General features: G+C 45.2%; 1 protein-coding gene across 1 annotated transcript; it reads left to right on the top strand.

Annotated features, from left to right (window-relative positions):
- Positions 1–3564: 3564 nt before the first annotated feature.
- Positions 3565–5388, top strand: TACSTD2 (tumor associated calcium signal transducer 2). Its single transcript, XM_009001337.5, has one exon. It carries the CDS (start codon positions 3661–3663, stop codon positions 4621–4623), a length of 963 nt encoding a protein of 320 aa, XP_008999585.3. The 5' UTR covers positions 3565–3660; the 3' UTR covers positions 4624–5388.
- Positions 5389–15002: the final 9614 nt, after the last annotated feature.

Here is a 15002-nt window from a genome sequence, read left to right as displayed (position 1 = left end):
GAAAATTACCTTTTTCACAAGCATTGTTGCAATGTAGGCCCTATTACCCCCATTTTACAGTTAAGGAAACTGAAGGGCAGAGTGCTGAAACAGCTTGCTCAAAAACATATAGCTGTGAGTGGTGTGAAGCCAGAACCAGAACCTAAGTCTCACTGGATCCAAAGTCCATTTTCTTTCAACTACATTATACACGGCTTACAGAATCTTTGAATGCTCTTGGTATCCTCAGAGCATATCCCTCATCCCTATAGGCACAAGGCTGACAAAAGTTAAGGATCATGCAAAAGTGACAGTAAAGGCATCATTACCCATCTTCCTTGAAATTGGGTGTTTGGAGGGTGGGTTAGGGTAGGGACAGAGATTCATGGTTGGGGCAGATGGTGAGACTTAGACAAGGAGAGAAGTAATGAATTGGTCCATGTGACAACTCCTAGGAGAATATATTGATACTGAAACATTCTGGGCACAACTCAGTGTTAATCCAATAAAGATTACTTAGTGCCTAATATGTGCTGGTGCTGGGGCTGCATACAGTGCTTAGATGTGCTTCCTATCCCTCATAAACACTCGACAAGCCTCAAATGCTTTTGCTCAATATTTTTAAATTAAAATTAAAAGAATACAGGCCAAGCGTGGTGGCTCATACCTGTAATCCCAGCACTTTGGGAGGCCAAGGCAGGTGGATCATCTGAGTTCAGGAGTTTAAGACCAGCCTGGCCAACGTGGTGAAACCCCGTCTCTACTAAAAATACAAAAATAGCTGGGCATGGTGGCGAGCACCTATAATCTCACCTATGTGGGAGGCTGAGGCAGGAGAATTGTTTGAACCCAGGAGGCAGAGGTTGCAGTGAGCAGAGATTGCACCACTGCACTCCAGCCTGGGCAACAAGAGTGAAACTCCGTTTCAAAAAAAAAAAAAAAGATAAACAAATAGATAAGGCTAGTACATGCTATTTTGCAGAACTTGGCAGAAAAAGGACGAAGAGAAAGGGGAGAATCACAGCTGAGACTGTGTTTATGTAATAAACTCATTGTGGTGTTTGCATGCTGTTGGGGGAAGCCTGGCAGAACCACAGAATTTAAGCAAGTGGAGTGGGGGGGTTAGGAGGGCATCTTTGACATACTCTAACTTCCCTAGAAGATATTGAGTCTGGGCCGCTTCTATTTCTGTCCTCTCAGGACCTAATATAATTGCAAGAAACAAAGGCTTGGAGGCCCCAGTGATGCACACCCATTTGGGGCTGTCCTAGCTTGGTAGTCAATGACAACATCACACAAATTCCTCAGCCCCGAGAACCCTCTCTCATCAGCTTTCCTCTTGCCAGCCTGGGACCTGGTGGAATGACAAATAGAGAACTCTGCTAGTTATAGAGGATTGTGGCTACCTAGTCAATATCTGGGAAAGTGAGAAGAGGGCACATATATTTTAGAAATAAAAGTGAAATCTAACATTTTTACAGTCTTATTGTTTATAAAGCTTTGGCATCTACTATCTCACTTCCTTGCATCTGGTTCTCAGCATAATCTATGAAATAGACTCTCTTTTGCCCATTTTACAGGTGGAAGGACAAAAGCCCAGGAAATTTAATGTTGAGGTTTCAGTACGTCCAAGATTAAGAAAGAATGGAGGAGAGGTATATCCCTGAGTGTAACAGGGAGGACCTTATCAGGGAAGGCTTCTTGGAGGTGACTCAAGAGCTGAGTAGAAAAACACAATTATGCACTAAATAAAGAAAGGGAGATCCAGGTAGGTGACTTTGCAAAGACTTGAAAACATATGGAGTGCTGCAGAGGTTAGCAGGAGCACGATGACGATGATGATGATGATGATAATGATGACAAATGACTACAGCTAACAACTATCCGTTGCTTACTGTGTGCAGATACTGTTAGAACAGATACTCTTCAAAGCAGTTTACCTACATTAATTACCACACCTACTTTGTAAGGTAGGTACTTTTATTATCCCCATTTTACAGATGCAAAACTAAGGCACAGAGACGAGCTTGCCTATAACATCATATAGGAATGATCTTATGGGCTAATACAAGAAACATGAATTTTATCTGGAGAGCCGAGAGCACCGCCTCACTCCGAACTTAGCAGAGAGGAGGTGGGCACAGACTTGTGATTTAGAAAAGCCTCTTGGATGCAGCCTGGACCAAGGTCCAAGAGGGGGAAGATAAAACTTGAAACTGACTCAGATATTTGTCCAAGGAAGACCTGAACAGAGACAGTGGGGATAGACAGTAGAGGACTATCCCACAATTCCTGGTGTTTGTGGATAAAAAATTGTCCCTCACACATCTCTGCTTCCTCTGTCAAGGCAGAATATTATATTTCAATCTTCCTGCCTCAGGAATTACGTGAAAATTAATGGGACAGAGGCCCAGCTGGCTTTCATCTGCTAAACAACACCCTCGCACGACTGGCGGTGCACATTAAATGCTGAATATATGAAATGTGCTTTGATGGTGGACCCGGGAATAATTATAGCTTGCTAATCATTGTTAATTTTACCACAGCTTTGAAACTCCGGACTTTCTCAATGACTCAAAAAGAGATTGCAACCCCTCTGTGCCATGAAAGTAGCCACACAGTGGCAGACAAGCAATTTCACGCAGGCTCCATTCTGTCATTATTTACACGGTTCAGCTACTCACGTGGGATACAGAAAAAGAAATGCAATGATTTTCTGTGTTAGAATCAAATTGTACAAAAAACTCTTTATAGTCTTGCTGGCACTTTAAGAATTTGTTCCTGTTTGCCTCTTTATAGCCAGTGCACACAAATATTATGTACGTGCACGCCTGTGTATGTTTGTGTGTGTGCTCGCCAGAAAATTAGTGCTTAACAGAACTTTTAACACTTTAGACGCCTGAATACCTGTTTTTTACCCTTGATATGCTGAGTAACAGAATTGCCTCCCTAACTTCCCTTCAGATTCTGCACCACTTCCTGTCCACAAACATTTTAAGGTCTCATTACTGCCAGGCAGGGTGCCAAAGACCCCTCTCAGGAATATGAGGAAGTTGATAGCTGTGTGACTTTAGGTCTTGAAGCCTCGTTAGCATCACCTATAAAATGGGTCTGATCGTCCCTACCGGTCACAACTGGTGTGAGGATGAGATAATGTTTGTGAACTGTAAACTATATAAATGTGTGCTATTGTGAGAACCGGACAAGGAAAACGGGGAATGAGAGAACTTAAGGGAGGACTAGGGGCCGGGAAAGAAAGAAAGGAGTCGGGGTAGGGGAGACCGCCACGCTTGGCAATGGAACTCTTTAGACTCTGCCGGAGAGCCGCCCGGCCGCGCCGAGGGCGGGTCCCCAGCAGCCTGCAGGTGAGTATCGGTTTTCCCCTCCCCGGCTTTCGGTACGGAGGAGGCGGGAGCAGCTCCCCCTGCTCTGATCCTATCGCGGGCGGCGCAGGGCCGGCTGGGCCTTCCGTGGGACGGGGAGGGGGGCGGGATGTGTCACCCAAATACCAGCGGGGACGTCGGTGGCAGAACCAGCCGGGCAGGTCGGGCAGAGTATAAGAGCCAGAAGGAGCGGCCGGGCGCCAGACGCCCGCAGACGGTCCCGGACTCCGGAGCCCGAGCCCCGCCGGGCCCCCGCGACTCATCCGCCCGCGTCCGGTCCGCGCTTCTCCGCCCCACCATGGCTCGGGGGCCCGGGCTCGCGCCGCCACCGCTGCTGCTGCTGCTGGTGCTGGCGGTGGTGACCGGCCACACGACCGCTCAGGACAACTGCACGTGTCCCACCAACAAGATGACCGTGTGCAGCCCCGACGGCCCCGGCGGCCGCTGCCAGTGCCGTGCGCTGGGCTCGGGCGTGGCGGTCGACTGCTCCACGCTGACCTCCAAGTGTCTGCTCCTGAAGGCGCGCATGAGCGCCCCCAAGAGCGCGCGCACGCTGGTGCGGCCGAGCGAACACGCGTTCGTGGACAACGACGGCCTCTACGACCCCGACTGCGACCCCGAGGGCCGCTTCAAGGCGCGCCAGTGCAACCAGACGTCGGTGTGCTGGTGCGTGAACTCGGTGGGCGTGCGCCGCACCGACAAGGGCGACCTGAGCCTGCGCTGCGAGGAGCTGGTGCGCACTCATCATATCCTCATCGACCTGCGCCACCGCCCCACCGCCGGCGCCTTCAACCACTCTGACCTGGACGCCGAGCTGCGGCGGCTCTTCCGCGAGCGCTATCGGCTGCACCCCAAGTTCGTGGCGGCCGTGCACTATAAGCAGCCCACCATCCAGATCGAGCTGCAGCAGAACACGTCGCAGAAAATCGCCGGCGACGTGGACATCGGCGATGCCGCCTACTACTTCGAGAGGGACATCAAGGGCGAATCTCTGTTCCAGAGCCGCGGCGGCCTGGACTTGCGCGTGCGCGGCGAGCCCCTGCAGGTGGAGCGCACGCTTATCTACTACCTGGACGAGAAGCCCCCGAAGTTTTCAATGAAGCGCCTCACCGCCGGCCTCATCGCGGTCATCGTGGTGGTCGTGGTGGCCCTCGTCGCCGGCGTGGTCGTCCTGGTGATCACCAACCGGAGAAAGTCGGGGAAGTACAAGAAGGTGGAGATCAAGGAACTGGGGGAGTTGAGAAAGGAACCGAGCTTGTAGGTACCCGGCGGGGGAGGGGAGGGGGTTGGGTCCCGGATTTCTGTATCGTCCCAGACCCAAGTGAGTCACGTTTCCTGATTCTCGGTGGGTGCAAAAGAGACGTTTATCCTTTCAAATTCTTGCCTTCCCCCCTCCGCTTTGCGCACACACCGAATTTAATAGATCCTGGCCTCAGGGTCGCCTTTCTTTCTCACTTCTGTCTTGAAGGAAGTATTTCTGAAATGTCTCCCCTTTCGATCCGACAACAAGAAACCTCACTGGGACAGTGAAGGAAGGGATGGCGCAGCGTTATGTGTAAAAAGCAAGTGTCTGTGTGACCAGCGGGCATCGTTTGCAAGTGACGGAATCCACTGTGGCACTGTGAAGGCTTAAATGAGTTTAGATAGGAAACAGCGTTGTTGTCATCTTGGGTTTAAGTTATTTGATGAGTTCCACTTGTGTCATGGCCTACCCGACCAGAAGAGGAGTTTGTTAATTAGGCCTGTGTAGTAGCCTCATTTACCATCGTTTTTGTATTACCGACCACATATGCTTGTCACCGGGAAAGAAGCCTGTTTCAGCTGCCTGAATGCAGTTTAGATGTCTTTGAGAACAGACACTGCGCAGAAACTCAGTCTTTTTATTCTTCAGCTTGCCCTTGCTACCACTGACATTGGTAATTTTCTCTTTTGTAAAATGTTTGTACATAGGTTGTCTTTGATAATGTTGCTGTGATTTTTTTTAAACGTGAATTTAATAAAATATGGAAAAGGCACAAACCAAAAATTGGCATTTGTGAAAAGTCCCCCCAGGTTTCTATCACTTTGGTCTCCTCTAATTTCCCAAGACTTGTATTTTTTTAAATTTCAAATTATAACACTTTTTTTCCCCCAAAATGAGCGTTTCGTTTTGCTACTCCTGTGTGTCCTGAGATATCCTAACTAGCCAGTGTACATGCTATTCTTTCTAAATGAGGTTGTTTGGAAACTTCCTTCATACTGCAGGAGGGTGAGCATGAGAGAGGAAGCTAAAACTAGCTACTTTAATGAAAAACAGTGCCAGCCTTTGGTCATCTCTAAACAAGGCTTCTCACCAGTGGAGACAGAAATCTCTAGTTTGTTTCAAGAGCTGTATCTCCTTTGAATTCAAGCCCTACTTTGAAATTGGTGGTGCTGTTTCCATTTAGGCTTTGAGCAAATTACTTAATATCAAAGCGTTGTGGCTCTACAATTAAATGACTTTCCCACATAATTAGAGCCAGTCTGCAGGGGGCCCTATGCCCTTGCTGGGTATGCATAGGTTGTTTTCCTAAGATTTTTACTTTTTCTTTTTTTTTTGAGACAGAGTCTTGCTCTGTCACCCTGGCTGGAGTGCAGTGGAGTGATCTCAGCTCACTGCAACCTCTGCCTCCTGGGTTCAAGTGATTCTCCTGCCTCAGCCTCCTAAGTAGCTGGGAGTATAGGTGCCCACCATCATGCTCAACTAATTTTTGTATTTTTAGTAGAGACAGTGTTTCACAATGTTGGCCAGGCTGGTCTCGAATTCCTGACCTCGTGATCCACCCACCTCGGCTTCCCAAAGTGCTGGGATTACAGGTGTGAGCCATCAGGCCTGGCAATTTTTACTATTGTACTTTAAAGACGTGTTTTACCTATTAGCTGTAAAAACTAGCCACTTGTCTGTGTTATCCTTATCTCTTCCTTTTTACTCAGTCATTCACATTCATTTATGTGTGTGTCTGTGGGGTACCCCCCAAGTAAACAAGTTACGGCAGTAACTGAGAAATTGATGCAACACTGGGTGTGTACGAAGAGGGAGTGGTTGGTATATCAAGTATTCAGCAACAGCTAAGCTAGATGTAGGACTTCAGTTTCTTCCCCTAGAATCCATCTCATGCCCCTCCTCCCATCCTATCTACAGTTTACGATGGCCTCTCAAGACTGAAACAGTAAGAATTGGGGAGAGGTAGCTCTCAGCCACTGGCTTCTCAACTTGGGGCTGTGGCTGGTATGCGCTGGTGAAGTGGATACTATAGGATTGCCAGAGATATCAGTCTGCAGCCATTCATCAAGGGAGAAACTTCCTCCGGGATCCAGACTTCCTTCCAGGACCAAATGGGACTTACCAGGGGGAGAGGGTGGATGTGAGCAGGCTCTCCCACAGTGGGAAGGATGGCTAAAGTACCTGACTCTCTACTCTAGGTCTCTCTGGGTGCCTTTCACTTCTGAGTCACTGAAGTGCTTTGACAGAAGTGACCTTGGTGATCAACTGTGACCTAACACTTCATTTCATACATGAAAAGAGCAAGTGACTTAAGAGTGATGTTTCTATAGCACAGCTGGACTTAGAAAGCCTCATTGTTTCAAGAGTCACTTTTAAGAACACACTTGTCTGCCTAGAAAATAAAGGATCCAGTGGACAACTGAACAAAGGAGGCTCCCTGAAAAGCCCCTTCCTCCATCAGAATGTCGCTTCTGGACGATATTTAGGTTTGTGCATTTAATTCAGGACTGTAACTTCTTACGTTTTATACCATTTATAATTTGCACGGCATTTTCACACGTATAATCTTTTTTGAGCCATCGACTTACTGGAAGTAACCCAAATGTTGACAAACCTGAGCTCAAATCTTACTCCTTTGGGCCAGGAAGTCACTTACCTCCCCTGTTTCTTCACTAGTTAAATGAAACTGTAAATCCCTCTCTCACTATTGTGAAGATTAAATCAGGTTATTGATATGAGCGTCTGAAACAATATAACACTTAGTGAAAGCTCTGTGTATTTTAAATTTTCTCTTGTTTAGATTACATCCATGTCACATGTCAGCAAGATGAGATTTGAAAGACATTGAGTAAACTCATGAACACACATCCTGCATATACCTATTAGCTGTAAAAACCACATGAATCCATTACACTTACTGTTTCTTTTTCCTGCTGGGTACCCAGCAGGTTAAGATGCCTTTTAAACTCACTTCTTCCAAGGAAGAGCGCCCTCATGCTTCAGTTTTGAAACTCAGCTTGCCTCCGCTGGGGTCAGGACTTCAGAACCAGCTATCTTCAGGGATTGAGCAGCAACATCCAAGATTCCACCCACCTCCCCACCACCACAAACAAACAAACAAATACCTTATGGTTCGCTGGTTTACTGCTGTGAGCTCAGACCCGGGGCTGCCCTTGGAAGGAATGTGAGGAGCAGGTGTGGCTTGCCCAGCAAGTTGCAGCCTGCCTTCTGAGCCTCCTGAGAAGGCTCAACTGATTTCCTTGTGTAGGTCACCAGGGCTGTATCCGGTCTTGCTGTTTCTGTCATTGAAGCAATTTTTTAAAGATCACCCATTTCTCTCTCTGCTTACATATTTTTTTTGCTTTATCAATTTCCAAGTGGAATCACAGAATGTAATGTCAGAGCTGGAGAAAGCTTAGAGAGTCATTTATTTCAATATTCTGATTCTATAGATGAAGACACTGAATCTCACAGAGGAGAATGGATTTACCCAAGTCAGACAGAGAGGGGCAGAGCCACCCAAGAGCTCTGACACCCTGACTCTATCCTGTCTAATGTTGCACTTGCCTCCTTGGTTAGTCTGCTGATGATGTATTTAGTAAATAGTCACTCTTGTTAGAACTAGAGCAAGGTCCCCCGAGAACATGAAGGGAAAATACTAGTAATGAGTGGGTTCTTTCTAACGTAATGTGAACAGAACTTCCACTGCACTTTGTGGAGGAGACATCTCTCCACAGACTTCTGCTATTAGAGGGGCTAGAGCAACCTTGGAAGCATCCTGTTTATATTAAACAAAGAACCCTTTGAGAACTGAGTAGATTTCCTTTACAATTACTAGCAGGTCCTGGTGGACATGTTCCAATTGTAATTTCCCTCCTGGAACCATTCCCTGCCATTACTAAATATCATTAGAGGTTTCATTATTGCCTTTTATAGAGAGCTCAAAGAAGGAATTGTTGGGAGGGGTGGTGATGGGTAGGGTGGCAGGGCCCATTCGCTGTTAGGGAATCATACTGTAAACAGGGGTATTGTGTCCCCTGGCACCACAGCAAGCCATATGTCTTCAATTTCAGTAGAAATTCTCAGGTCCATGCTGTACAAGGAGGGAAAATCGATCTGAGTAAGAAGGGAAAGAGAAATGATCCAGAGTGATAGCATGGACATTAGCCAGCAGTTTATCAGCAGGCAATTCAGCTCACCAAGGCATCTTGTCTCCTTGCAAGGAAAAGGATCTGGCCTAGTTAAGCATTAACTCTTTGAAATCCTTGTACCCACCCTTCTCCCATATTGGATGTAGCTGGGTCTTTTCGGTGGCCTCAGCACTCTCAACTCCCTTGTTATCTGATACTGTTGGAGGAAATGTCCTGGCCATCCAAATATTTTGATGTGAAGCACATTGTCATATGCGATGGAAACAACATGATACAGAAGGTGGGAAACTATGCTAGCAGATGAGGCTTCAAGTCCTTGTTCTTGCTTTCCAGCTGTATGACCTTAAATATGACAGTCCATCTCCCTGAATGTCATATTTGCATTATAAAATAGGTCTAATAATTTCCACTCACTCTAGCTCATAAAGCTCCTGGCCCATCTGACCTCAACGGAACTGGGTTGAACTTGACTGAGCAGCCAGTTTGACCAGTGTTGGCTCTAGCTGGAGTGCAAAGGCCCCAGTGATTGTGAGTGGTTTCCCTGAAGTAAGCACAAGCAGGACAGTCTGCTTCATCAAAGATGCCAAGTATTGGTCATTTATTTGTTCCCTTAAATAGTTTTTGTCTTATTTGATGCCAGATATCATACTAGTTTGGGGAACATATGATGAACTGCTTTGTTGCTTTTATTTTTTCTTACCACTGTGGCATTTCCACAAAATTTTCAATGGGAAAACATCCACATTGTGTGAAGCTTGATGGGAGGCCTGCTGGTCCTGTTCCCTGGCAGGTGGAATATGGGCATGTGACATGGCTCAGCCAATTAAACTCTCCTGCCTGGGACAGAAATCTAGAGGACATGAAGCCACAAATTGGGCCAACTGAGAAATGTTCTCATGAGAGTATTGGCTTTGTCAAGAGCAAAGCTGCTCTGTGAGTGCCAAAGTCCAGTGGCAGAAACCTTGGTATAAGATCACAATTGGATTGCCCCAGAGCTTGACACTGGCCACATTCCCTGCTGCCTAGGCAACCTTAAGTCCTAGTCATTTTCTGTGTCTGATTCGCCAGCCTTCCCACTGATTCTGTGAACTTAATCCAAATCCTCCAGTAAATTCCTTTTAAGTTTAGCTCAAATCCTGTGCTGTTGCTTACAACCAAGAATACTGACTGGTACAGTCTCTGCCTTTAATGAGGCTACAGCATAGGCAGTCATTAACTGCACAATCATGTAAGTAAGGAAGCAATTTAAAAATGAGATATGGCCGGGCGCGGTGGCTCAAGCCTGTAATCCCAGCACTTTGGGAGGCCGAGGCGGGTGGATCAGGAGGTCAACAGATCGAGACCATCCTGGTCAACATGGTGAAACCCTGTCTCTACTAAAAATTACAAAAAATTAGCTGGGCACAGTGGCGCGTGCCTATAATCCCAGCTACTCAGGAGGCTGAGGCAGGAGAATTGCCTGAACCCAGGGGGCGGAGGTTGCGGTGAGCCGAGATTGCGCCATTGCACTCCAGCCTGGGTAACAAGAGCGAAACTCTGTCTCAAAAAAAAAAAAAAAATGAGATATGTGCTCTCAAGAAAAAAAGCAAATATAAATGTTCTGTCCTAGTTTTGAGGGAAGTATCGTCTTAAGCAATTGATGCTTGACTTGAGATATAAGGCATGAGTAGATGTTATTTATGCATAAAGAGAAGCATTCCAGTAAGGAAGAATAGCATGTGCAAAGGTCCTTCATGAAGCAGGAGCAAGTGTGGCTTATCTGAGGACCTTAGAGTAGACTAGCCTGGGTGGACTGTGGGTAGCAAGAAGACTGGTGCTGCATGTGACTGAGGAAGTGGGGCAGGGACAAACCATGGAAGGCATTTCAAACCTATTAAGTATTCTCACATTTGTGCAAATGACAAAGAGCACACCCCTTGTGCAGACAAGTTAGAAAAAAGGCTTCCAATCTAGTTGGACTTAACCTTGCAGTGCAGAATTTGGCAAATGGGCTGGTAGGTACCTTTGTTTGAAGAAATAAGGGTCCCCTACTTTCCTATTGACATAGCTTCACCCCCTTCCCTGTCAATAGTATAGAGAAATCCTTGAAAAACTATTTGTTTTTAAGGAGGAGTGACATAATCAGATTCATGTTATAAAAAGATCACTGGTTGGAGTATGAAGAATAGACTGAAAATGAGTGAGAATAGAGACAAGGAAACCACAAAAGGCCAGTAATGGGAGCATTTCAGGTGAGAGATAAAGGTAACTTGGATGAGGGGCAGGAATAGAAAATAGTGATGATGATAGGGAGAAGTTGATGTACTGGAGGAATATTTCAGATATAAAATTAATGGGACTTGGGGATGAATTTTATGTGGGGGTGGTGAAGACAAGGGAAGTGTTAAGAATGATTGTAGATTGTGGCTTTCATAACTGGTTGGTGGCATTATTTTCTGAGAAAGGGAACACAGGGATAGGAACATGTTTGGTGGGAGGAAAATGATGAGCATGGTTTTGGACAATTGAGTTCAGGCTTTTACCCAGAAGCTGACTAATGAAGTCTGGTGTTTTATGGACTGGAGATGGGAATTTTGGAGGCACTGGTTTATAGGTAGTACTCAAAAGCCAGGGATAGAAATGCAATTATCTAGAGAAAGGTGAAAGACTAAAATGAGAAGGAAACTAGCACCATGCTTTAAAAGACTCTAGCACATCAGGACCAGAAAGATGAGAATGAGTTGGCAAAGGAAACCAAGAAGGGTCAAAACCAGGAGTGGAGACTAAAAGACAAGCCCAGACTGGTACCAGGAGATAAAGACTGAGTCAAAAGTCCCAGGTGGCAAAGCAGTTTCTTTGCGGGGGCTGGAAGCATTGGTGGAAACCAAGCCCCAGACCAAGGGGAAGAAAGAAAGGGTTGGAGTTGACAGTTAAAGTGACAAATCTGTGAAAGTGACATGGGAAATGAAAGTGATAAAGACTTGCTGGGTACAACTTTATAAGTAACCAAGCTATTTGCTGGTCTGTGATCCTGGATCAAGTTACTTAAACTCCATGTGCATTTTCCTCACTTATAAAATGGAAACGATAATATACCTACCTCGTCATAGGGTTGCTGAGAGTAGTAAACACATTAGCGCAGGTAAAGCACTTAGACAAGTGCCTGGCACACAGTGAGCACTCCTAAATGTTAGCTATGGATATTGCTATGTGAAACTTGAACATGTGGTGTCCACTGCAAGCTCCATAAAGGAAGGAAATCGGTTTCTGTTATTCACCTCTGTATTCCCAATGTCTTGCACAGTACCTGGAGCACAGTGGGTGCTCAATAATTTGTGCTGGCTGAATGGATGGAGAGATGAGATGGGTGTTGATGTCTTCCAGAAGGGCTATCTCTGGCCTAGGAATTTAAACAGGGTCAAAGGTGTCCCTTTAACAGCTGGGATTAACTATTCAAGGATTAGATTTCACATGTTTCTACCCATATTGCATAACTTAAAATAATATTTGGAAGAAAAACAAAGCTACTTAGAGCTCCACAAACGTTTCTTAAGAGAAGTAAAATGGAAGACATTTAGATAACTTATAAATCAAACAAATACAAAGCAATAAGCAAGGAAAACACAGTTAGCACATTACAATAGTTGACATTCAATAGTTTTACTCTATAAAGAACTTTTTTTGTGATTTCTGAACCCGTGTCTCACTCTGTCCCCAGGCTGGAATGCAGTGGCATGATCACGGCTCACTACAACCTCTGCCTCCTGTGCTCAAGCCATCCTCTCACCTCAGCTTCCCAAGTAGCTGTGACTACAGGCATGTGCCACCATGCCTGGTTAATTTTTGTATTTTTTTTGGAGATACGAGGTTTCACCATGTTGCCCAGGCTGATTTCAAACTTCTCTGCTCAATTGATCTACCTGCCTCAGTCTCCCAAAGTGCTGAGATTATAGGTGTGAACCACCACACCCGGCCTATATAAAGAATTTAAACTCAAATTAATTAGAAACACAATTCATCTAGTTAAGATCTCAGCTTTGTACTTTTGTATAAATTAGAAAGTGCATCTTACTTGCTCTGGGCAGACAATTAGAAAAAGACAGTCTATCTAGTTGGACTCAGCCTTGCAGTGCTGGGCTTGGCAAGTGCACCAGGTGGAGAGATACCTTTCAAAGAGAAAAAGTGCTCCCTCCTTAGTGGAGGGTACACAGGTGGGTGATCAAGAGTCAGGCTTGATTTTGGCCCCCACTCCCTTGGCCTTTGCGCAGCACATACATGAAGCAAGTTTATGAGATGAACTTGACTTTAGTAGGAAAGGAACAAAGATCATAAGTAGACAATTCCAGGAGAGGAACGTGAAATACGAATAAACCTCTTTTTCTTTTTTTTTAAATTTTATTTATTTATTTATTTATTTGAGAGTCAGAGTCTCACTCTGTCACCAGGCTGGAGTATAGTGGCACAATCTCGGCTCACTGCAACCTCTACCTCCCAGGTTCAAGCAATTCCCCTGTCTCAACCTCCCAAGTAGCTGAAGCTACAGGCAGCCACCGCCACACCCAGTTAATTTTTGTATTTTTTTTTTTTTCTGAGACGGAGTTTCGCTCTTGTTACCCAGGCTGGAGTGCAATGGCGGGATCTCGGCTCACCGCAATCTCCGCCTCCTGGGTTCAGGCAATTCTCCTTTCTCAGCCTCCTGAGTAGCTGGGATTACAGGCACGCACCACCTGGCCCAGCTAACTTTTTTTTTATTTTAGTAGAGACAGGGTTTCACCATGTTGGCCAGGATGGTCCCGATCTCTTGACCTCGTGATCCACCAGCCTTGGCCTCCCAAAGTGCTGGGATTACAGGCGTGAGCCACGACGCCCAGCCTAAACCTCTTTTTAAAAATGTATCTAACATCACCAGTAACCGAATGGGTTAAAAGCACAATGGTATCACAATTTTCCTTTGTGAAATTAATAAAACTGGTGTTTCTCAGCGCTGGTGAGGGGTGTGTTCATTGGTACAACCTTTCTGGAAAACAACTAGACAATATCTACCAAAAGCGTGTTTATTTCTTTTTGACTTTCTATTTCCTTATCAAGGAATTTATCTTAAGGACACAAACAGTGATGCAAACAAGATTCCCATGTATAACATGTTGCATGCAGCACTTTTTATGATAGTAAAAAGGCGAAAATAAATAAATAACTACAGGAGGGTGATGATACAGCTTCACAACTCCTTAAGACCCAGTGTGTTTCAGAATTCAGAAATGTTCGGATTTTAGAAGAATGATTTGGTGCATGTTTTTTAATCCCTTCAGCAGGGTCTGTGACAGCATCTCTAATCAACACATTAAGATTTCTGCCACAAAACATTAACCGTCACACTAAGTGGTATAAATAGACCATAAATAGGCTTAGGTCACTTCAGATCAGTTTTGCTGCCAAACTTTTAAAACAGCTCCTGGATTTTCAGTTTTTTGGATTTGTGGTGTTGGGGCTCAGAAATCAATATCCCAAAATTTAGTGCTTTGTGCATGCTGAACTGAAAAAGGAGCTCTCTCGATCTCTGCCCCCAACCTCCATCTCTACCAAAGCACACAATAAAATTGCTCTCCAAAGCTTCTTTCTCTGCCTAAAGCCCAGACTTACCAAAGAAGAAAACAATTAACTTCAGTCCCTTCCTTGAGGTTTCATGAACTAAACCCATATCGCAGGAAGGAAGACTCATGTCTGTCAACAAACCTGGACAGAATTTTGTCACAGCTCATCCTTCACTCTGGGCCCAACAGAGCATTGTATGCTCTTCAAGTCCATGGACTTCCCCTCCCATATCTGTTTGCCAGGATCCCAGCCCTCCATTCTTTCTGTAACCTCAAGATGGTATACAAACTTCTGCACCCCACTAGGGGTTTGGTTCCTAATTCTGAAGACTCTCATGCATTTATGTTAAATACATTTGTATGCCTTTTGTCCAATTAATCAGCCTTTGTAAGCTGATTTTTCAGGGAACATTCAGCAGGTGAAAAGGAGCTTCCCTTGTCCCCAACAGTGGATAAGGGATTGCGGATCTGTATACGTTATGGTATAATCCTTGAGGACTTTCTAGTGTGGGAAAATGCTCACAATATACTGTTAGGTGAAGGGGGAAAAGTCACAAAATTACATGACTCCACTTCATTTTTTAAAAATGGGAACAAACTTGTTATTTTAAATGCAAAATTTGTTGTTCTAAATCCAAATTGATTGTAACCGCTTTCATTTTCTCTTTTATTTTTT

The sequence above is a fragment of the Callithrix jacchus genome, chromosome 7 (assembly GCF_049354715.1).
Source record: "Callithrix jacchus isolate 240 chromosome 7, calJac240_pri, whole genome shotgun sequence".
In the NCBI taxonomy this organism is placed as follows: Eukaryota; Metazoa; Chordata; class Mammalia; order Primates; family Cebidae; genus Callithrix; species Callithrix jacchus.
Note: the sequence above shows the minus strand (reverse complement) of the source record. Positions and strands in the feature narration are given on the sequence as shown.

Excerpts from the sequence above, each read along its gene's own strand:
- TACSTD2 (XM_009001337.5), top strand. The coding sequence starts at position 3,661 with ATGGCTCGGGGGCCCGGGCTCGCGCCGCCACCGCTGCTGCTGCTGCTG.